This window comes from Mustelus asterias, chromosome 25 (genome assembly GCF_964213995.1).
Source record: "Mustelus asterias chromosome 25, sMusAst1.hap1.1, whole genome shotgun sequence".
NCBI lineage: Eukaryota > Metazoa > Chordata > Chondrichthyes > Carcharhiniformes > Triakidae > Mustelus > Mustelus asterias.
The window spans coordinates 7,539,245-7,561,904 of record NC_135825.1 but is presented as its reverse complement, the minus strand read 5'-3'; the positions used below and the strand labels follow the sequence as shown (position 1 = coordinate 7,561,904).

Sequence of the window (22,660 nt, the reverse complement as noted above, 5' to 3'; positions counted from 1 at the left end):
AGCGTTGAAGGGCATTTCGGGCCCTGGTCAGGAATTTCTCTGGGTCACAAGGGGACAATGGGAGAGTGAGGTTAATAAAGATGACACCCGTATCTACAAGGCCTTGGTGCCTAAACCGCAGTGGGTCATGGGAGGTAGGTACAACACAAAGCCCCCACGTACATAAACGCCACCGCTGACACGTCCAGCAGCTCCCACAATATTGGCTATTTGCTAAAAAAGTTCAAGAGTCACTTCATAAATCAAGCAGCACTGTGGGCTTTACAACTCACTTAAAAGCATTAAAAAAAAACATACAACATTTTTATTTAAAGATCAAGGATGGGAAGGCTGCCAGAGGAGTTATTGGGACTATTGGAGACAGCTGTGCACTCTACACAAAACAGACCCAACTCCCCCTCCCACCCCCCCACTTGCAGGCCATGGCTCGTGCACATACAATAGAATCTAAAATTACAGGTGAACTTCGTGCGGTCAAACAGCCCCTCCCCTGACAACAGCCTCACAATCGTAATTATTTTTTTTGGGAGGGTTGTCAAATTGTTTGATTTCCTCACTTATTGCCGTGCGGCACCCATTGTTCAGACATTTTGTGGCCTCTGTAAACCTCAAAAATAGTTGGCAGGTAGCACGCTCACTCTCTGAAGGCACCCAAGCCCACTCTTGGGGGTAAAGTGGGGATGGAGACCCTTTAGGATCTCATGCCGGGGGGTCATTCTAATGTCCAGGATACGAGGTGGTGAGGAGAGGGGGGGACAAGGAGGCGAGGGGTGGTGGGACTGGATCAATCCCTGACACACTCCACCTTTCCCAGTGTTGCCCAACATGTGCAAAGAAGAATTGGGTGGACAGGGATTGGATAAGAAAATCTTCTTTTGGGGCTTAAACTCAGAAGTGTCAACTTTTGGGGTCCACGTGCATTTCTCCAGCACCTTTCCCAGTGCCACCCAACTGCTGGTTAATGTTCACCATCTAGGTTCACGTACAGAGAAGTGTGGACAGGGATCCGGTAAGAAAATCTTCTGTTGGGGCTTAAATTCAGGAGTGTCTTGGAATCCACGCCTTCTCCAGCAAAGGGTTAATACTCTGGCAGTGTTAGGGTAAACAAATACTGCTGAGGGGGTGTCTAAATCTGCCGTTTAGAGCCCTTAGTGCAATTTGAAAGGAAAAATGTGCATTTCCCTAACGGCTTTCACATGGGTCGTCCCAAAGCACATTACAGCCAACTAATTACTTCTGAAATCACTGTTTTACTGTAGAAAACCCAGCAGCCAATTATGTGCACAGCAAGATCCCACAAACAGCACTGTGATAACGACCAGATAACCTGATGTCAATTGTGGAATATTTATTGCCCAGGACATCATGCAGAGCTCCCCCAATGCTTCTTCAAAGAGTGGCTCTGGGATTCTCTTGCATTGATCAGATGGGGGCCTCAGTTTAAGATCTCACCCAAAAAAAGAGACATTCAATAGGTGTATAAAATTATGAAAGGCATAGATAGGGTGAACGGTGGGAAGCTTTTTCCCAGATCGGTGGTGACGTTCACGAGGGGTCATAGGTTCAAAGTGAGTGGGTGGGGGGGGGGGGGGGGGGGGGGGGGGGAGGAGAGAGAGGTTTAACACGGATATCAGAAGGACGTATTTTACACAGAGGGTGGTGGGGGCCTGGAATGCGTTGCCGGGCAAGGTGGTGGAGGCAGACACACTGGGAACGTTTAAGACTTATCTAGATAGCCACATGAACGGAGTGGGAATGGAGGGATACAAAAGAATGCTCTAGTTTGGACCAGGGAGCGGCGCAGGCTTGGAGGGCCGAAGGGCCTGTTCCGGGGCTGTATTGTTCTTTGGGTGATACCGCTTCAGCTGTGGGTAAAGATGCCTCACATTTGTCTTTCCCCATTACGGTTGGCGCACTGTCACTCGGAAGTGAGAGTGTGGTTCCTCCCAACTATTTTTGAAGTTTCCAGAGGCCACAAAATGTCTGAACAATGGGTGTCACATGGCCCAATTTAACCAGCAGTGCTGGAAAATCGGGGTGAATAAGGACAGATCGTGTCTTCCCTTTCATTTGGGAGTCAGCCTGGGCAGTGGCGACACAGAAGGAACAAGTCAGAGAGCATGTTTGCAATTCAAATCCTCCGTCAGCTTCAGAAGGCTGGAAGGCCAAGCCTACCTTCATAGATGTTGATGATGTGTGGGTGACTGAGCGACGACATGATCTCAATCTCGCGGCGGATATGGACCAGATCCTGCTCATCTTTAATCTTGTCTTTGCGGATCGACTTAATAGCAACCTGTGAGAATAGAAACGGTCACCTTTTAATTCACATCGATTCACCCAGAGATGCATTGATCCATCCGACCTCTCCATGGTCTTACCCCCTCCTTATCTCTCTAACCTCCTCCAGTCCTACAACCCTCCAACGTAGAAACATAGAAGATAAGAGCAGGAGGAGGCCATTTGGCCCTTTGAGCCTCCTCCGCCATTCATCACGATCATGGCTGCTCATAGAATCCTACAGTGCAGAAAGAGGCCATTTGGCCCATCGAGTTTGCACCAACCACAATCCCACCCAGGCCCTATCCACATATCCCTACATATTTACCCACTAACCCCTCTAACCTATGCATCCCGGTACACTAAGGGGCAATTTAGAATGGCCAATCAACCCTGCCCGCACATCTTTGGACTGTGGGAGGAAACCGGAGCACCTGGAGGAAACCCACGCAGACACGGGGAAAATGTGCAAACTCCACACAGACAGCGACCCGAGCCAGGTTTCGAACCCAGGTCCCTGGAGCTGTGAAGCAGCAGTGCTAACCACTGTGCTACCGTGCTGCCCAAACTCAAACTCAATAGCCTAATCAACTCAATAGCCTCCAACTCAATAGCCTAATCCTGCTTTCTCCCCATAACCTTTGATCCCAGTCACCCCAAGTGCTGTACCCAGTCGCCTCTTGAATACATCCAATGTTTTGGCATCAACTACTTCCTGTGGTGATGAATTGCACAGGCTCACCACTCTTTGGGTGAAGAAATGTCTCCTCACCTCCGTCCTAAATGTTCTACCCCGAATCCTCAGACTGTGACCCCTGGTTCTGGACTTCCCCACCATCGGAAATGTCCTCGCTGCATCTACCCTATTAGAATTTTATAAGTCTCTATTAGATCCCCTCCTCATTTGTCTGAACCCCAGCAAAAACAATCCTAACCTAGTTAATCTCTCCTCATACATCAGTCCCGCCATCCCCGGAATCAGCCATCAACATCTCTTGCCTTCAACTCTGGTCTTTCGCACATCAGCTCATTCACTTTGTCCCCATGATTGGCAGCAAGGGCCCATAATTCTACAATTCCCTCCCTGAACCTTCCCACCTCTCCCTCTCCTCTTTGATGATGCTACTTAAAACCCACTCCTTCATCTAAGCTTTAGGTCACTTGCCTGACTATTTCCTCATGTGACAAAGTGCCTTCACACTTTGCATTGAAAGGTGCTATATAAATGCAGTTGTCGCCATTCCGAAGAGGAACTGGAGGGATGAGACTAGTGGGAAGAGTTAAACACAAGGATGAGAGCTTTTAAAAATGGAGATATTGTTGTACTGGGAGCCAGCATCAAAACGGCAAGGGGTTGCCGATATGGAAAAGATAAATCAGAGGGTGATTGAAAATTGCAGTTATCAAGAGTGCGAGAGTGTCTCCTCCAGAGGTTAACAGCTTACTAAAGTACTGAAAACCTCTGTTTGGTAAATAGACCCGACAGGTTTACAGCTGCTCCCTTAATCTGCAGTCATCATCACTCTGTCAGTACAGCAAGGACAATTAGTTCAGGTGGGGAATAATTGTGTGTATATTCCGGGTGCATCTTACACAACCAATTAATTTATAAGGTCATTCCGTATCTCAACTGCTGCAAAAAGCATGATTAAGTGCTTTTTTTTTGTGGCAAGGTGCCCAAACTGTGCAAACTGTTCCAGCTTTACCCGGCACAGAAACCAGTCAGGAATCAATTAAAGGAACATACAGCACTGGGGTTACAAGTGCTGCCTTTCTGATCAGGTGTTAAGGTTCCGTCTGCCCGCTCAGGGGGAAGGGAGGGGAGGGAATGAGATTCCCTGGCCACTATTTCAATGGCGAGAAGGGGAATTCTCCCCAATGCCCTCATCAATACGTATCCCTCAACCCAACTCCCCAAAATGTACAGCAACACCTGGACATTGTCATGTTGCTGTTTGTAGGGGCTTGCTGCGCACACATTGGCTGCTGCTTTTCCTGCATTACAACAGTGGGCGGGATTTTCCCGTCCCGCCTGCCACGGGAATAGTTGACCCTGGGGAACGCGGCTGGAAAATCCTGCCCAGTGACCGCACTTTCTAAAGATGTGCAGGTTAGGTGGGTTGGCCAGGCTAAATTGTCCCTTAGTGCCCCAAGATGTGGAGGTTAGGGGGATTAGAGGGTAAAATACATGGGATTACGGGGATGGGTTGGAAAGTTGGTGCAGATTCGATGGGCCAAATGGCCTCATTCTGCACCGTAGGGATTCTATGCCTTTTCAAAGCAGAGTATGATTTAATTGGTTGGAAAGCACTCTGGGATGCCCTGTCTCTTGCATGCTGGGAGCTTTTCGGTGGCAATTAATGTAAAATGACAAAGCAGCATTCTCAGAACACAGGTATTTATCGAATCATAGTATCTACAGTGCAGAAGGAGACCATTCAGCCCATCAAGCCTGCAGCGACAACAATCCCACCCAGGCCCCATCCCTCCTAATCCCCCTGACATTAATGGGAATTTTAGCATGGCCAATCAACCTAACCGGCACATCTTTTGGACTGTGGGAGGAAACCGGAGCACCCGGAGGAAACCCACGCAGACACGGGGAGAATGTGCAAACTCCACACAATCAGTCACCCAAGCCGGGAATCGAACCTGGGTCCCTGGCGCTGTGAGGCAGCAGCGCTAACCACCGTGCCAGGCACAAAATGCCAGGACCATGAATGTGGAGGGTTTCCTGCCCTTTGTTCTCCCAGTTTAAGAGTTTTTAAAACTGAGCTCTCTGCATTCAGCCTGAACTGACAAGCCATCAGGGCCCTTACTGCGAAAGAAAAAGCATCTCCGCATCTGTCGGAGGTCACGGGGCTATTATGCAAACCTTTTCACTGGAGGTTATTGGGGCAGAAACTCAGAGCTGGAAATTCTTGCAGAACCGAGACAAGTCTCCTGGGAAAAGACCCAAGTATTCAATGATCCCGAACAAACACACATTTAAAAAAAAAAACTAATTCAATGCTATTGATCCCGGTCACCCTGACAACAGAGGGAGAAAGGCGTTCGGAATGCCGGTCAAAGGACAAGGCGAATCTGTGACGCCCTCTTACACGGAGCCAGTTAGCTTGAGCTGTTTGAGTTTGAAAAGTTCCAGTGTAAACAGACACAGGTCCGGCAGTTACAGTCTGTGTGCAGTCAACTGACTGACATGTGACTCTCTACACTGAGACAGCTTGTGTGACAACAGAGCAACAGTAACTTACCTTTACGTAGCACCTTTAATGTAGTGAAATGCCCCTGCATGCAGAGAGGGAGTTATCAAATAAAATTTCACACCGCGCAACATAGTGTCCCAAGATATGTAGGTGAGGGGGATTAATAGGGTAAATATGTGGGTTACAGGTATAGGGTCTGGGTAAGATACTTCTTCAGAGAGTCAGTGCAGACTCGATAGGCCAAATGGCCTCCTTTTGTACTGTAGGGTATCTATGAACATGAGGCAATATTAGGACAGGTGACCAAAAGCTTGGTCAAAGGGTAGAGGTCGTAAATAAAAAACAGAGAGGGAGGTTTATTTTTAAGTTTAATAGTGTCACAAGTAGCCTTACATTAACACTGCAATGAAGTTATTGTGAAAATCCCCCAGTCGCCTGTTCGGGTACACTGAGGGAGAATTTAGAATGGCCAATGCACCTAACCAGCACGTCTATCAGAATGTGGGATGAAACCGGAGCACCCGGAGGAAGCCCACGCAGATACGGGGAGAATGTGCAGACTCCACACAGACAGTGACCCAAGCCGGGAATCGAACCAGGGTCCCTGGCGCTGTGTGAGGCAGCAGTGCTAACTATTGTGCCAACCCGTTGCAGTGTTTAAGGCTCAATGAGCTAAAAGCATGGCTGGTTCAGTAATTATAAAATCAGGAATGAGATCGGAATTGGAGGAGCGCAGAGATCTCGTTGCAGGGGATTACGTTGCCAGATCAGGAGCCAATGTAGGTCAGTGAGCACGGGGAATGATGAGCGAAAGGCAACTTAATGCAGCTGAATGGAGAAAGTCACCCGTCAGCTTGAAGTGCGGAGTCCACTTATACTCCAAGACTAAATGACGGATTGAGTGCTGGCAGTTTGAGGGGAAGTGTGAATGAGAATGGCAGGAGAAGAAGGACTCTCCATAACCCTTCCTCAACAAAGATCTATCAATCCCAGTTTCGGAACGTAAACTCTTCCCCAGACTTAGCTTTTATGGGGGAACAAGTTATCCCTTTTCGTGAGGAAGTGCTTCCTGACATCACCTCGGAGCAGCCTGGTTCTATTTTTAAGGTTATGGCCCCTTGTTCTGAACTCACTAATTACCGTAGCAAAGCTGTTCTTAATTTGGCACCAACTAATGCAGCATTCTCATCGTCAAATCAGAGAATCATAGAATCTCTACAGTGCAGACGGAGGCCATTTGGCCCATTGAGTATGTACCGATCACAATCCCACCCAGGCCCTATCCCTGTAACCCCATGCATTTACCCTAGCTAATCCCCCTGACACTGAGGGGCGATTTAGCATGGCCAATCCACCTAACCAGCACGTCTTTGGGAGAAAACCGGAGCAAACCCATGCAGACACGGGGAGAACGTGCAAACTCCGCATAGACAGTGACCCAAGCCGGGAATCGAACCCGGGTCCCTGGCGCTGTGAGGCAGCAGTGCCAACCACTGTGCCATCCTCAGGCTCAAGGTTTGTGGATCTTTGAAAGCTTCAACCGCAGAAGGTTCTGGATGCTCAGTTGCTGAGTATATTTGAAACCAATGTCAACAGGTTTGTGGATTCTAAGAGAATTAAGGGTTATGTGGATTGTGCGGTGAGGAGTAGATGATCTGAATGATTGGCAGAGGAGGCAGGGAGAGCCAAAAGGCCTACTCCTGCTCCTATTTATGTCCAACCTGAGCATAGAACCCATGAAAAAAAACCCACAAAACCCTTCAATTTTCTTTCCAATCCCCCATTCTCTTGTGTGTACGTGCAAGACTTCGTCACTCCTGGCTTTTCAAGCAAAAATAATGTCCCGCAGTCCCTTTCCCATTTGGGAGCTGAACCTTGGGTGACATCAAACAGTCCCACAAAAAAACTGACCCAGGCAAAGCCAAATATTCACTTTTTGTCTTCAAAGTGGATTCAGTCTTTTTTTTTCAAAGAAAAAAGACGCTTAGCAGTTCTCTGTGGGAGATAGTATGCGTCATCGGTAACCATCCTGCAGAGAGTATTCTGGATCAGGTCGTGTGTCGTGTCAGATCTGGAGGAGGAGAACATCACGGGGTAAGGAGGAAGGCCGGATCAGAGGAGTTCAGTCTGAACAGCTGCTGACCCACATATAGTTACTCATTCAAGCAGATTTCAAGGAATCGGCCTGAATGGGGGATGAATTTGTGCGCTGATGTGTGACATGTTACTTATTAAAGAATGCTTAAGAGAAGGAAGATCTGTACAAGAAAGATGAAGCAGCAGTGCACTGGATGTGGCTCCTAAGAACTGGAACACAATAAACCATTCAGCCCCTCCATTCTGCCTCAACATTCAACTAGATCATGGCTGCTCCTCTACCTTAGCTCCCCTTTCATAGAGTTTTAAAACACGGAAAGAGGCCCTTCGGCCCATCATGTTTGCACCAGCCATCAAGCACCTATCCATTCTAATCCCATTTTCCAGCACTCGGTCCGTAGCCTTTTCATATGCTATTCCCACGTCCCATCTTGTCATTAGCATCTAATAACATAACATTTTTTAAAAAAGTTAAAAGTAATTATATATAAATAATAGCATTTGTGTTAATGAAACAGAGGTATGGGGAGGGGGGAGAAAAAGCTGAACTCTTTCAAAAACACCAGCCCAGAACAATGGCACAAATGACCTCCGCTCGTGTTGTCAGAACGTCAGTGAAGATGTATAGAGTCTATTTGATCTCCTCCTGCTTTCCATCCACGGACATCTTTCCCTGGCTGGCTGTTCACCCCATCCCACCCCCCTCATCCCCTCCTGCTTGTCTCCACCCTCAGTTTCCTGATGCAGCCTTTCTGTTCTCTTCCTGTCTCTCCTAGTCCCCACCACACGCTTTACCTCATCATAAAGCGCACCAGGACGTCTTCACCCACGACAAGGCGGCTCGTTGTTATAATGTCGCTGCACATATTTGATGACAGTGCATAATAAGTGGGACAGACCTGAGTGGAACACTGAGTCAGCCCCGAGTATCTCCACTTCCAACTTTCAATAGGAATTCCAATTGGAAGCTGCGAAGATTATTTTCATTCTGTTTCCTTTGGGTATTTTTTTGTGGCGGGGGTGGGAAAGAGCGGTTGAGAGCAGGAAGATTATAAAGTGCCTTTCACAACCTTCTTTACAGGAATGAGATAGTAATTGAAATGTAGTCATTGTTGTAATGTAGGAAACGCGACAGTGACTTTTGTACAGCAAGATCTCACAAGAAGCAATGAGATAATGAATGACCTGATGGACTGTCTTGATTGAGAGATTAATCTCAGTCAAGGAACTGGGGAGAATCCTTGCGCTCTCTGCAAAATAGTGTCCAGGGTTCACTTCAGTCTGCCCTTGAATATAGGCAGCATCTTGGTTTCATCTGACAGTTCATCATAGAATCCCTACAGTGCAGAAGGAGGCCATTCGGCCCATTGAGTCTGCACCGACCACAATCCCACTCAGGCCCTATACCCATATATCTACCCTAGTTAATCCCCCTGACACGAAGGTCAATTTAGCAAGACCAATCAACCTAACCCGCACATCTTTGGACAGTGGGAGGAAACCCACGCAGACACGGGGAGAACGTGCAGACTCCACACAGACAGTGACCCGAGGCCAGAGTTGAACCTGGGTCCCTGGCGCTGTGAGGCAGCGGCACTAACCACTGTACCACCCAAACCACACGCAGACACGGGGAGAATGTGCAGACTCCACACAGACAGTTGGGTTGATTGGCCTTGCTAAATTGACCCAAGTCAGGAATCGAACACGGGTCCCTGGTGCTGTGACGCAGCAGTGCTAACCACTGGGCCACCGTGCCGCCCTATCATGCAGCAGAACTAGAGAGGCAGCTTTCGTGCTCCAGTCACTGAAGCCGGATTTGAATCTACAGTCTTCTGACTCAGGAGGTGAGAGTTCCTACTGAGCCACGACTGACATGCTCAGAACAGCAGGAGTGTGGCAATCCCACGCCTGAAGGAGAAAGGTGCAGCAAGCTGCCAGCTTGGTTATTTTCTGCACTGAACAGCACAATGAAACATCAGGGAGGTTTGTGGGGAAGGTGACAAGCGGGTGGTAAAAGAGAGGAAAGTGGGATGAATTTAGAAAATTTGGGTTGATACATTACTACAAGATAATCTTTTAAAGGGGCTGCAGAGGACTGCAAAAAAATACCCCCCATCAAGGAGTGAATGCTCCTCTAAAAGAAAAGGATTACAAGAGACAGATAAAAACCTGAACTGCGTTACAAATATTAAGGTCAGTTTAGCTCAGTTGGCTGGATAGATGGTTTATCATGCAAAACGGCGGCAACAGCGAGGGTTCAATTCCTATACCGGCTGAGGTTATCCATATCTCAACCTTGCCCCTTGTCTGAGGTGTGGTGATCCCCAGGATAAATCACCACCAGTCAGCTCTCCCCTTCGAGGAGCCCATGGTCATCTGGGACTCTGGTGGCTTTACTTCTATAGAGCCCACGTAAACCTTTCGTATCGGAATTTATAATGTGTCTGATACGGTGTTCTGCCTGGACGCCCAGTGAGGTGACCCTACCCCTTTGAAACTTCATTGAAAGCAGAAAAGGGCGATGAATAAAAATTTGGAACAATGGCAATGTGGTTAAAGTTCTCTCGCCAGACCGATTTCTTTTAAAATAGGGCATTACGCAAGACGACAAGTTGATTTGCTGGTTTCAGCATTTCAAAACCAAACTTCTTTCTAAATTAGTCAATGGTTTGCAGGTGAAAACAAAACTATGGAACTTATTATTTACCTCCCCTCAAGCGTATGTCCACAGAATTAAACCGTGTCTCTCTCTGTACAAATACACAGCACAAGGAACTGAGCTTCACAAATTGGCCCAATAAAACTAGGTGAGATTCCAACCTACAGGCCTGAGGGTGACTTTCCACAATCTTAGTCACAGGACTTAGTTTATGTAAATACTTAAAGCACGTATGGAGGAAGAAAATGCCACTTCTATGCCCCAGCTGTTGACCACATAAGGGCTTGTTTCCCAGGACACTGGGCAGTGTCACTCCTGATGTGGAGATGCCGGCGTTGGACTGGGGTAAACACAGTAAGAAGTTTAACAACACCAGGTTAAAGTCCAACAGGTTTATTTGGTAGCAAAAGCCACACAAGCTTTCGAGGCTCTGAGCCCCTTCTTCAGGTGAGTGGGAATTCTGTTGTGAACAGAATTCCCACTCACCTGAAGAAGGGGCTCAGAGCCTCGAAAGCTTGTGTGGCTTTCAGTGTCACTCCCACAGGACTTGCACAAGCATAGCAATTGACGTGTAATGTTCATACCATGCCACTACAGTCACACAATGCTGTCGTACAAGGAGGAGACCATTTATCCCCTCAAATCTCGTCCGTCATTCAATGAGAGGATAGCCGACCTGTATCTTAACTTCAGCCACACGCCTTGGTGCCATAGCTCAAGTCACAATTGAGGGTTTAAGTACCCTCTTCCCTAGCTAGAGGAATACCCATCAATACACCAGTGCAACATTTTCAATTTCACCTCACTTATGCATCGGTGTTCAAAAGATAATCACATTAAAATAGGATCTTCCCCCTTTAGTTTTACACCAAGTTATCTCCCTGTATCTATACTATCCTCTTAGATCTGGAAGATTAGATGATTGCATCAACAGTCATCTTCACAAACACTCAATCATGCTCTTTCATCGACTCACTGCTTCAATTGTGCAGAGAAAGATCATGTCCAATTTTCATTGGCATTATTGCTGCAATTCGAACTGGCAGATGCCATTCCCTGCATGCTGCCTCTTGCAATTTAGAGCGATCCAGCTCTTGTTGAATCAGAGCTCCTGGGACCTGCTTTAGAATCTGGGCAGGCTCCAAATGGCCCACAGGCACCCAGTGTAAACACAAAGCCCTTCCATGCTTGCACTCAATGCTGGTCAGGACTTTGCGTGACCTCAAATCTTCACTGGGAGTTGCTTCTGGGACCAATGTTACCTAAACTTCTGGGACTGGGGAATTAAAGGTTCTGAGGCCAACCTACTTCATGAAGGGCAAGTGTCCAACCTCTTCTCCTAGCCTAATGAGGTCTCCATGGTGGAGACTGGAAGGAGTACGGCTGGGAGACATTGTCCATAAATCAGTCTTCCATTCACTGGGTCTGGTGCTTCTCTTTAGCTTTCACTGCAGAAATTCTTAGTTGATTCACTGGAGCTGGTGCTTACCACACTCTCATTGATCTTTAATCTCCTCCTAACTCTGCTAGACCTTTGCCAATAGATAAAGCAGCACAAACTTCACATCAACCAACTGCTTCATAGGTTATCAGTCATTCAAGCTTTTATTAGAGATATGTTGCCATTATATAACTGTGTCTCAATGAGGGGCAATAATATCATTGATGGGTTATTAAATCATAATTGGCAACTCTCCTGCAGTCAACAGTTAAAGGAAGAAAGACAGACATGTATTTATCACACGGCATCTGAAAATATTTTACAGCAAAATTAAGCATGTTTGAATTGTTGTTGTGTAGGAAACTCAGCAGCTAATTTGTGCACAGCAAGCTCCCACAAATTGACCAGGTGACCTTATTTAATGATGTTGATGGAGGCATAAATATTGACTAGGACACAGGGGAAAGTCCCCTTCTCTTTCGAAAGTGCCATAGGATCTTGCACATTCACCAGAGGGAACAGAGTCTTGGTCCAATGGTTCACCCCAAAACATGGCACTGTCGACAGTGCAGCACTCTCTCAGTATGCTGGAATATCAGCCGAGACTTTCGCACTCCGAAGTGGGATTTGAACCCATGACCTTCCGACTCGGAGGTGGAGGTGTTGCTCATTGACCCAGGGTTGGCATACATTCAATCAGTCAGTGGACTCATTTCACAACTCTTCCTAAACTGGAGGGCACCATCGGGTGTGCAGATAATTGCACTGCCACCACCATACTGAAACATTTCAGACAAGGAAACCCCCAACTTCAAGCTCCTTCGAGGGAACAGTTAGAAAGTTAACATCCTCTTGGCTATAAAATTGGGGGGGGGGGGGGGGGTCATGCAAAATGTCAGTCAAGGCCCCCACTCCTGAATGATTCACAGTAAATGCTGTAACATTGTAGGTGAGGGTATCAGGCAAGAATAGGATCGTCCCTGGCTGTGACACCCCCCAGGGTCAAATAGCTGGCTGAAGCCCTCACCTGAAGAACAAGCACCTGAATCATGTCAGAAGAGAGATTGCCCCAGGTGCACTTGGAGCTGTCCCTTGGCCAACGCAAATTCCCATGGGGACTAAAGAGTAATAAACTGGGGAGACAGCTGCAATCCCCATTCCCCAAGCATCCAATTCACTGCACACTCTCTTTACTCTTGAGATTGATCAGTAACTTATTAACTAGTGGCCCGAGAAAGCAGTTTTATTGCATGTCATTTACTTTCTGATATTACACTGCAGTTTTGCATTGTGCTTGCACAGCTCTTATGAGGTAATTCCCATCAGGTTTATTTGCATACAATATCAAAGGGTAACATCTCCCGCTTGACACCAATACACAGCAAAAATAGAAGCCAGGAGAATGAACAGAGGCATTGTTCTCCCGACAGCCTACATAAGTCTTTTCACGTATTATGCACATAAATCAGGTGCTGGTGGATGCTTCACATTGGAACCGGAGGAGGTCATTCAGCTCCTCAAACCATGTTCTGCCATCCAATTACATCATGACTGATCTATATGTGAACTCCATTTACCTCTCTTGGTTCCATATGCCTCAATTCCTTTACCTAACTCCAGGGATGGTGGGACTGATGTATGAGGAGAGATTGACTAGGTTAGGATTGTTTTGGCTGGCGTTCAGACGAATGAGGGGGGGGGGAAATCTCAGAGACTTATAAAATTCTAACAGGACTAGACAGGGTAGATGCAGGGAGGATGTTCCCGATGGTGGGGCAGTCCAGAACCAGGGGTCACAGTCTGAGGATTCAGGGTAGACCACTTAGGACGGAGGTGAGGAGACATTTCTTCACCCAAAGAGTGGTGAGCCTGTGGAATTCATTACCACAGGAAGTAGTTGATGCCAAAACATTGAATGTACTCAAGAGGCGGCTGGATATAGCACTTGGGGTGAATGGGATCAAAGGCTATGGGGAGAAAGCAGGATTAGGCTGTTGAGTTGGACGGTCAGCCATGATCATAATGAATGGCGGAACAGGCTCAAAGGGCCGAATGGCCGCCTCCTGCTCCTATCTTCTAGGTTTCTATGTTTCTAACAAAAGTCTATCTAACTCCATTTTGAAAGACTCCAACCTCAGCAACTTTTTAAAGAGAGAGAGGGGAACGTGTCTCAGATTTTCACTTCCCTTTGTGTGTGTCATGTCCTTCCTGACAACACCCCTGAATGGCCCACTTCACATATTAAAGGTTACAAAGTGCTTTGTGTGAGAAAGTCTTGCTCAGAACTCTATTAGCCAGTTACAGCACGGTTCTGTTCTGCTGCAGTGTGATACGCTGTAAGATGCCACACCGCGATAGTGATTGTAAAACTGGGCAGCGCAAGGCATAAGTGTCCCTCAGAATAGTGAGTGCAGATTTGACCCCAAGGATCAGTGAAAACGGGTGAACCAAAACTTTCTGATAACACTTTCCGCAGAGCTGTACAGCTATTGCACCATCATATGCTTCCTGTCAGGAATTCTGTATATCCGTTAGTAAATTTACTTACATTTGAGGAAAATGATGGGTGGAAAGTATAATTCTTATTCACTCGCGGAAGATGAGCATCGCTGGCTGGGCCAGTATTTGTTGCCCATTCCCAATTTGCCCTCGGGAAGGTGGTGGCGAATTGCTGCAGTCCATCTGGTGTAGGCTCACCCACAGTGATTCCAGGATTCTGACCCCAACAATAGTGAAGGAATGGGGATAGGGTTCCGGGTCAGGATGGCATGCGGCTTGGAGAGGAACTTGCAGGTAATGGTGTTCCCATGCATCTGCTGCCCCTGTCTTTCTCGATGGTAGAGGTTGCAGGTTTGGGAGATGACATGGGAGGAACGGGTGACTTTGGAACGATGGCGCTGAAAGCTCAGGGCTCCCCTCACCTCGTGTCTGGGTCTGTTGTAGACGCATTAATAGAGATTGATTGCTGCAATTAATCAGCAACTCCACTTTCATTGTCATCTGACTACCAGGAAAGTAGAACACCAACTCTGTGGACCTTGACATTTTATTTATCTGCAATCCTAATTTTCCCAGCACTGCATACAGCAGTCATGAGGTCATCATGAGATGGGTGTAGATGCCTCACGTAAAACCCACAAACCTTCCTCCATCTTGCTTTCCCTTTACAATCTATGTTGAGAAATCCCAAAACTAGGCCTCAACAATCATTACCTCTAGTTTTTTTTCTTCTATGAATAGAATCCCAGCCCATTAGTGAAGTCAAAACTAAGATACAAAGCTGTTCTTTACTGAGAGAATTTATGGACTTTGTTGAGTCTCATAGCTCTCCTTCCACACATGTCCAGTGTCCCAGCTATCCCCTATTTATTGGCCTTATACACCCTATTTTGAGTACACCGATAAAATAATTAACAAATTAGCTATTTAAACAAATTTGCAGTTTAAGGGGCCATCATGAAACCTACATTAATAAATGCAAATATTATTTCCAAGCCTGATTAAATACTCCAGCCCCTGTGCTAGCCATCGGGCTGGGAAGGTGCCCTATTTTCATGCCACAATTGAGAGCAAAGTAATCAAAGGTTTGAAGGGTGAGGTGGAGGAGGAGGGGGGGGGGGGGGGGGGGGGGTGGGTGCGCTATCCCCTATTTATACTCTTTCAAAAATAATATTCAATAAATTAAACACAATGACCGGCGATACAGCCTCTGTGGGGCATTGTGACTAAAATAAAATGTTAAAAATAAACCTAATTAAAAACAAAATGTTGGTCCTTGGTGAGATGATAATGCCCCCCAGACTCCATGGAGACCACCAGTCACAGAAGGTCCCCTATTTATCTGTGTTCCAGCTGCTTAATTAAACACTACCCTGCATCAGTGTATCTTACCAATACAACTAACATACCATTAACATCTTATCTTTTTAATCTTTTCAGATGTGGTGCAGTCCTCTGCAATGGAGCGGAGTTTCGAACCCCAAATTCTCCATAAGATACGTGGCGGGGGGGGGGGGGGGGGGCTGTTGATCTCTTATCTGAAACTCAGCCAAAAAGAAATCATTTCTAATAGAAATCCGGGAACAAGGGAGATGTAAAGGAGCACTGAACAAAGATCACTCCATTGTTCCCCCAGTCCCCTAACTAACTATCTCCATGTCACTTTACAATGTTATGAATGCACCTTAATTGTCCTCCTCTGCAATGGCACTTTCTCAAAAGCGAAAGCAGGTTTCACAAACAGGACGAGTGCAGATTTAATCAGCACGTTTCGTCCAGTGCCTACTCCTCGAGAAACTCCTTACATTTTTAATGAACAGCCTGGCTTTCACACAGCTGCACCTGTTTGAATAATCTCACCCAGGGCTCTTGTCCAGAAAAGCACCCTCTCAATGAGAGCACTGTTGCAAGAGCCGGTGCATTCACGCAAGCCAACTGACACAGTGCTGAGGGGGCCAGCGCGTCACTCCAGCAAGTACAATGAGCTACTGAGTAATGCCCAGGCTCTGCATTCAAACGGAGCCCCAGCGAGCACGGCCACCGTCTGACGTTCTAACATTACATACATAGCATTTTAAAAACCCACAATGAATGGAGGGTAAGGGCGTATTTAAAATACAAGCTCGTAGTGGAAATAAAAAATGTGTTGCCTAGCTTACAATATTTTCTCTGAAGCACTGTGTTGGGGGAAGGGTAAGATTCTACAACAATAACCCATCTCAACTTGGACACATATTTTCTGTTCCTTATTGTGGCTGGGTCAGAATCTTGAACCACTCTACCCAGCAGCACTGTAGGAACACCTTCAGCATATGAATTGCAGCAGTGTAAATATACCCTGTAACTATAAGTGCAGTGAGAGTGCACACACTAAATAATTTGAACTGCATCACACATTACTGTCAAACCTGAACTGTTATTTAACATTTTCACAAATTTTAGGAACGGCGTACTCCAAAATAAAAAAAAACTGCAGTAATTCGCACCACCATCCTTGCCAGGGACAAGTTTTAAAGTTTATTTCTTATCAGTCACAAGTAAGGCTTTCACTGCAATGAAGTTACTGTGAAATTCCCCAAGCCACCGCACTCCAGCGCCTGTTCGGGTCAATGCAGCTAACCAGAGTGTAGGAGGAAACCAGAGCACCCGGAGGAAACCCACACAGACACGGGGAGAACGTGCAAACTCCACACAGACAGTGGTCCAAGCGGGGAATTGAACCCAGGTCTCTGGCATTGTGAGGCAGCACTGTGCCACCATGCCGCCCTATTTAGATTAACACTGCAATGAAGTTACTGTGAAAATCCCCTAGTCGCCACACTCCGACGCCTGTCCGGGTACACTGGGGGAGAATTTAGCATAGCCAATGCACCCAACCAGCATATCTTTCAGACTAGGGATTAGCAATAACTGCCTCACGCCAGCAACTTTCTGAGAATTAATCATTTTTAAAAATATATCTTGGAACAAGTTTTATTTTTTTGTATATGTGGCATGGTTCCCTCTCACTGTCTGTCTCTCCAGACACAAAGAACAGCCTTTCAGCTTATTGCACTGGACTTGCAATCTATCTCACTTTGTGCTTAGGCAACAGGCCGTAACTGGCAACGACTGGCTGTCTCATCCGTACCAGATTCTGCGTGAAATGTTAACATAAAACAATGGCTTTATAATGACACTGGGCGTTCAATTGGACGCCTGCTATGTCTAATCGGAAAACAAGCTGAACCTCTGAGCATAAATCCTGGTTGAAATTAGGTTTATTTTTAAACTGCCTCATTTAACAGTGTGAATTTTGGGATTCAGGAGGCTTGCCCAGAAGTTATCATTGAGCAAACAAGCCAGAATCACAAATTAATTCTGCACTGCTTATGTTTAGTGCTTTCATTGCTATATCACTGCTAAAAAGCACAATAGCTGGACTCCAATCATCACTCCACATCAGGCTCCAATTTCATCCTCCTGAAAGCATTTTACCAAAGGACAAGGGGGCAAGGTCAGCTCTTTTGAGAAGATCCAATCCCATCTGGCGTATAAGGTAATTTATTTTTTCTAAGGACACACCCCAGGTACTGAGCCTAACAAGTTCAAATCCACAGACAGCATCATGTGTTTCTAAACTCATTCCAGCCATGCTAGATCCAGAGTCAGTGCAGAAGGAGGCCATTTGGCCCCTCAAATCCATTGATTGTCTCCCCTTCTATACATAGAGGGAAGCATCATAGAATCCCTACAATGCAGGAGGCCGCCATTTGGCCCATCGAGTCTGCACTGACCACAATCCCACCCAGGCCCTATCCCCATCTCCCCATGCATTTACCCTAGCCAGTCCCGCTGACACTATGGGGCAATTTAGCATGGCCAATCCACCTAACCTGCACATCTTTGGACTGCGGGAGGAAACTGGAGCACCCAGAGGAAACCCACGCAGACATGGGGAGAATGTACAAACTCCACACAGACAGTGACCCAAGCTGGGACTCGAGCCCGGGTCCCTGACGCTGTGAGGCAGTGGTGCTAACCACCGTGTCACATTCATGAGCCACTTTTGCAAAAGGTTCTGTCCCAAAGATTGGTGAAAATCTTGACTTTGCTTTGAATAACCTGAGCTCATCCCCTGTTCGGAGTGTCATTTAACACATTAATTCAATTTAGCATGATAGTTACTTGGAGACAGATGGCGTTAAATGGAATTCAACAGCCCTCTGTGTCTCTGGGCTGTCTCCACCCTAAGCTCTGTTGATAGAGGAAAGCATGGGGGTGAGGGGTGGTTGGCTTTGGACATGTGGCGAGGACCCCATGCCCACCCAAACCTCTCCCCCACCCCCATTTCCAGCATATACATCATCTCAGCATGCCTTTCTTTATCTCAGTGTAACAGCTGCGCAATGCTCTCGTTAGCAAGCACATCCTGGAAATACACTACAGGAGGAGGTGGGGGGAATGGGAGGTTGCAGGATAGGGAATCTCTCTCAATATAATTAAGGGAATAAATCAAACATAAGCCAATACTTTTTAATGTCCCACTCATGTACCCTTCTAACATGTCCCCTTGAATTAGTTTAATTTAATAAACTTAATTAATTCTCTGAGATGCTACCATCAGTGTCAGACTTGTGGTCACTATTACTCCACCCCGATGTGAACATAGATTTGATATCATTGTGGGGGACATGGAGGGAGATGAGAATTCTCCAAGGCTGTGGATTATTGCGATCCGGTTGACAGAAATGGCAAGATGGTGGCATCACATTGATAACTTCCAAAAAAGAATTGGAAAAAAAATACTGGGAAAAATTTACAGGGTGAGGACAAAGGAATGGGACTAATTGGCTGGCTCAGGCACGATGGGCAGAATGGCCTCCTTCAGGACTGGATCATCCATTGATTTGAGGACAGCGAAGAATGCCCCATCCTAGCTTGGATAGAGCCAGCAGCAACCTTGGGAGTGGAGCTTGTACTGCCAGCATCTAATGCAAGGGCCTCACTACACCCCCTCCCCACCCCCCAGGTAACTCCTCCACCCCCGGGGTAACCCACAAAGTGTGCATTTGCCCAATTTCCTAAGACCGCAAGCCTACTTATGCCCAGGTCTTGGTGCAGCTGGTGGGTTTATGAAGGGTTGTCGGTTAGATTGCACAAGACATGTGTGGTGGGAGCCAGCAACACAAGCACTCCTCAGACACAATGCAGGATGCAGCTCGAGGGCACCTCCTCCAGTCCCTGTGGTTGCTGATGTCATGGATTTCCACTGCTGCATTCACAATCTCTGTCTTTATGTTTAGAGGGGTTGAAAATCATCGCCCATCGATGCAGAAACTTAAGACACCGCCCGACATACTCTTCACACCCACTGTTACTAAAACTCCAGTGACGGCTCGGAAATGACCCTGGACTGACCACACTGCGGCAAGTATGGTGTCAGGCCGAATTCCAGGCACTCACATCCTCTCCAGTCCTGACCACTTTGGAAGCAGCAGAATTCCAGGCACCTATTCAATTTTGGACCAGAAACTTTCTCCCATCAAGATCTCCTGAAAAGACCAAGCACTGGCCAGTTTTTAATCAAAGGGAAATTACCTGACCACATATCATAGAATCCCTGTAGTGCAGGAGGCCATTCAGCCCATCGAGTCAACACAGACTGCAATCCCACTCAGGCCTTATTCCCATCACCCCACATATTTACCCTGCTAATCCCCTGACAATTTAGCACAGCCAATCAACCTAACCTGCACATCTTTGGAGTGTGGGAGGAAACCGGAGCACCCGGAGGAAACGCACACAGACACGGGGAGAACGTGCAAACTCCACACAGACAGTGACCCAAGCCAGGAATCAAATCCAGATCCCTGGCATTGAGAGACAGCATTGCTAACCACTGTGCCACCGTGCCGCTCATGGCCACAGACTGTGGGGAAAGATTTGAAAGGCCTTCAACAAATCTGCCTGTAACAACCAGAGGCAAACCTGCTTCTGATGAAAGGGAACAGGGAAATTAGAGGTGGCCATTCAGCCCTACAAGCTAATTCTGCTATTCAGTCTGATCTCAGGCGGTTACTCATCTCCCATCAATACCCAGCATCGCTCTTTAACCCTCAATACGCTTCCATTACACAAATCTAGCAATCTCGGTCCTGAAAGCTGTTGAACTGGCCCTCAGCACCCACTGTCCTCTTTCCATGGGTGAGATGTGTAGGATGAGAGACTTCTGCATTTCATGGAGTGGGATTCTTGGGGAATCCCATGGAATAGGATGGGGGGGGGGGGGGAGGTGCGGGTGTGGGGGGAGGGGGGGGGGTGCGGGTGTGGGGGGAGGGGGGGGTGCGGGTGTGGGGGGAGGGGGGGGGGTGCGGGTGTGGGGGGAGGGGGGGGGGGTGCGGGTGTGGGGGGAGGTCCAAATGAGATGATTACAGCAGCATACATGGGAAACTTCCCGTAATTTTCAGAACCTGGATAACAGAGTGCATCAAGTCTGGAACAAAGCATGACCAGCATTTCAGCTGTGCCAATATAGAAGCAGAAAATGCTAGGTGACCACCGCCACCCCCCCCCCCCCCCACACACACACACACCCCCACCCCAGCATTTTCCCTCTCCCTCTCAACGAAAAAAAAGAATGTTGGAAAATAAATTCAAATATGAACTCTTTTTGGTTTCTAACCTGCTGAGCATTTTCTGTTTATATCTCAGATGTCCAACATCCACAGTGCTTGGGGAAAGAGACACCCCCCACCCACCCCCACCCCCACGCTGCCTGAACCCAGGTTTGCACAGATTAGACCAGAGATGGCGAGATCAAACTGCAACAACTTTCAGTTGCTGTGTAACAAGAACGACATCTGACTCATTGTAGCCGCCATAAGCCACCAATCCTACTGCTTCCAAAGTGGTCAGGACTGGGGAGGATGTGAGTGGGAGCCAGACAAGACACTTGGCCGGTGGGGGTGGGGGGGGGGGGGGGTGCAAGAAATACACGGGATTGATATCTGACTTATTTTGGAAATCGCCCACAGCGATCTTGCCCATCAATAACCCTTGCCTGGGGCATCAGCTATTGTGATCCTAACACTGGGGAAGGGTAAAAAAAAAATAACGCCATGAGGGTCATAAACAAAAGCGTGTTCAGAGAGACTGACAACTCGTACCCACACCGGCAGCAAACCCATCATCAAACTGGGACGCTACAGTGAAAGATAAAATGCAGGGAGATTGGAAATCGTGAATCCGATTCTCACATCGGCAATATAGATACTGAAACGCCTCTGACAGCTTTAAACAAGATGTGGAGATGCCGGCGTTGGACTGGCGTAGACACAGTAAGAAGTCTCACAACACCAGGTCCAGCTTTAAACAAACCCCAAAAGAGAATTTGGAGCGGGTTGGAAGGAGCCTTAAGATTCGGGCTCAGAATAATAATCTGCCCCAAATGTGTCAGAGAGTGAGTTGCGTTGTGCTGATGAGGCAGCTTCCGAGTAGCTGGGCTCAGTGAAGTGTAGCAAGTTATTTTCAATCCCAGGAAATTAACAAGAGTCAATTTCACCAAACTTTCTGACTGGTTCTCCCAGGACATTCTCACCCCCAAAGCCGCCCCTTTTCCAGCAGAGAACTAGATATCCATTTCTGATCAACTTTAAGTCATATGTAAACTTATTTTCTATATATATATTTTTTTAATTATATAAAAAAATGACAGCAATGCTCACCACTCGGCCGGATCTATCCACCGCCTTCTTCACTTTACCATAAGTGCCTTTGCCCAAGGTTTCGCGGAACTCGTAGCGGTGCCTCAGGTTGTGCTTGTGGTGGTGTCGCTTCACCGCCTGCCGCTTCAGCTCGGGAGTCTGCGAGGAGGAACGGGAGGCCAGCGCCGGAGGCTGGTCCCTGGCGAACGGCGAGCAGGAGGCAGCCAGAGCCGGGCCCCGGCTCAGACAAGGAGAGACTGGATCCATGAGAGAGAGAGAGAAAGAGACAGAGGGGCGAGGAGATCTGAATGAGGGATGCAGAGTATGGGGAAACTGAGAGAGGAGAGGGAGGGAGAGGAAAAAATTCCAGCAGATCAGAGCCTGGTGATAAAATAACACATATCTAGAATATTATTACTATCACTTCATTGTCCAGACAGAATTGATACAGTGTATCCCTCTCTGATACAATGTATCCCTTTCTGATACAGTGTATCCCTCTCTGATACAATGTACAGTGTATCCCTCTCTGATACAATGTACCCTCTCCCTAACACTGTTGCAACAATCCAGATCCCAGTCGCGTGTGGAACCTTCAGCAGCCGTCTAATTAGCCTAACCCCACCCCCTTCTACGTCTCAGCCAATAGCCCCTCCTGCATGTAGCATCATTAATCTCCAGCCAATCACTAAAGTCCTTTGCCAAACTTTTAATTCTATTTTTTGTAACAACCAAGGAAAGTTATTGGTGTTACAGAGGAAGATCCAATATCACCCGCCCCCACCCCCCT

The 22,660-nt window shown here is 47.2% G+C and overlaps 1 protein-coding gene across 1 annotated transcript in view; it reads right to left on the bottom strand.

The window, feature by feature from the left end:
• The window catches only part of nuak2 (NUAK family, SNF1-like kinase, 2), a 49,069-nt gene extending 26,632 nt beyond the window's left edge, over positions 1-22,437 (bottom strand). The window contains exons 1-2 of the mRNA XM_078242045.1: positions 21,892-22,437; positions 2,176-2,296 (exon numbers count right to left, since the gene is read on the bottom strand). Of these exons, the coding sequence (XP_078098171.1) occupies positions 2,176-2,296; positions 21,892-22,137 (367 nt within the window). The 5' untranslated portion in view covers positions 22,138-22,437. The remainder of the gene's footprint in view (positions 1-2,175; positions 2,297-21,891) is intronic.
• Positions 22,438-22,660: the final 223 nt, after the last annotated feature.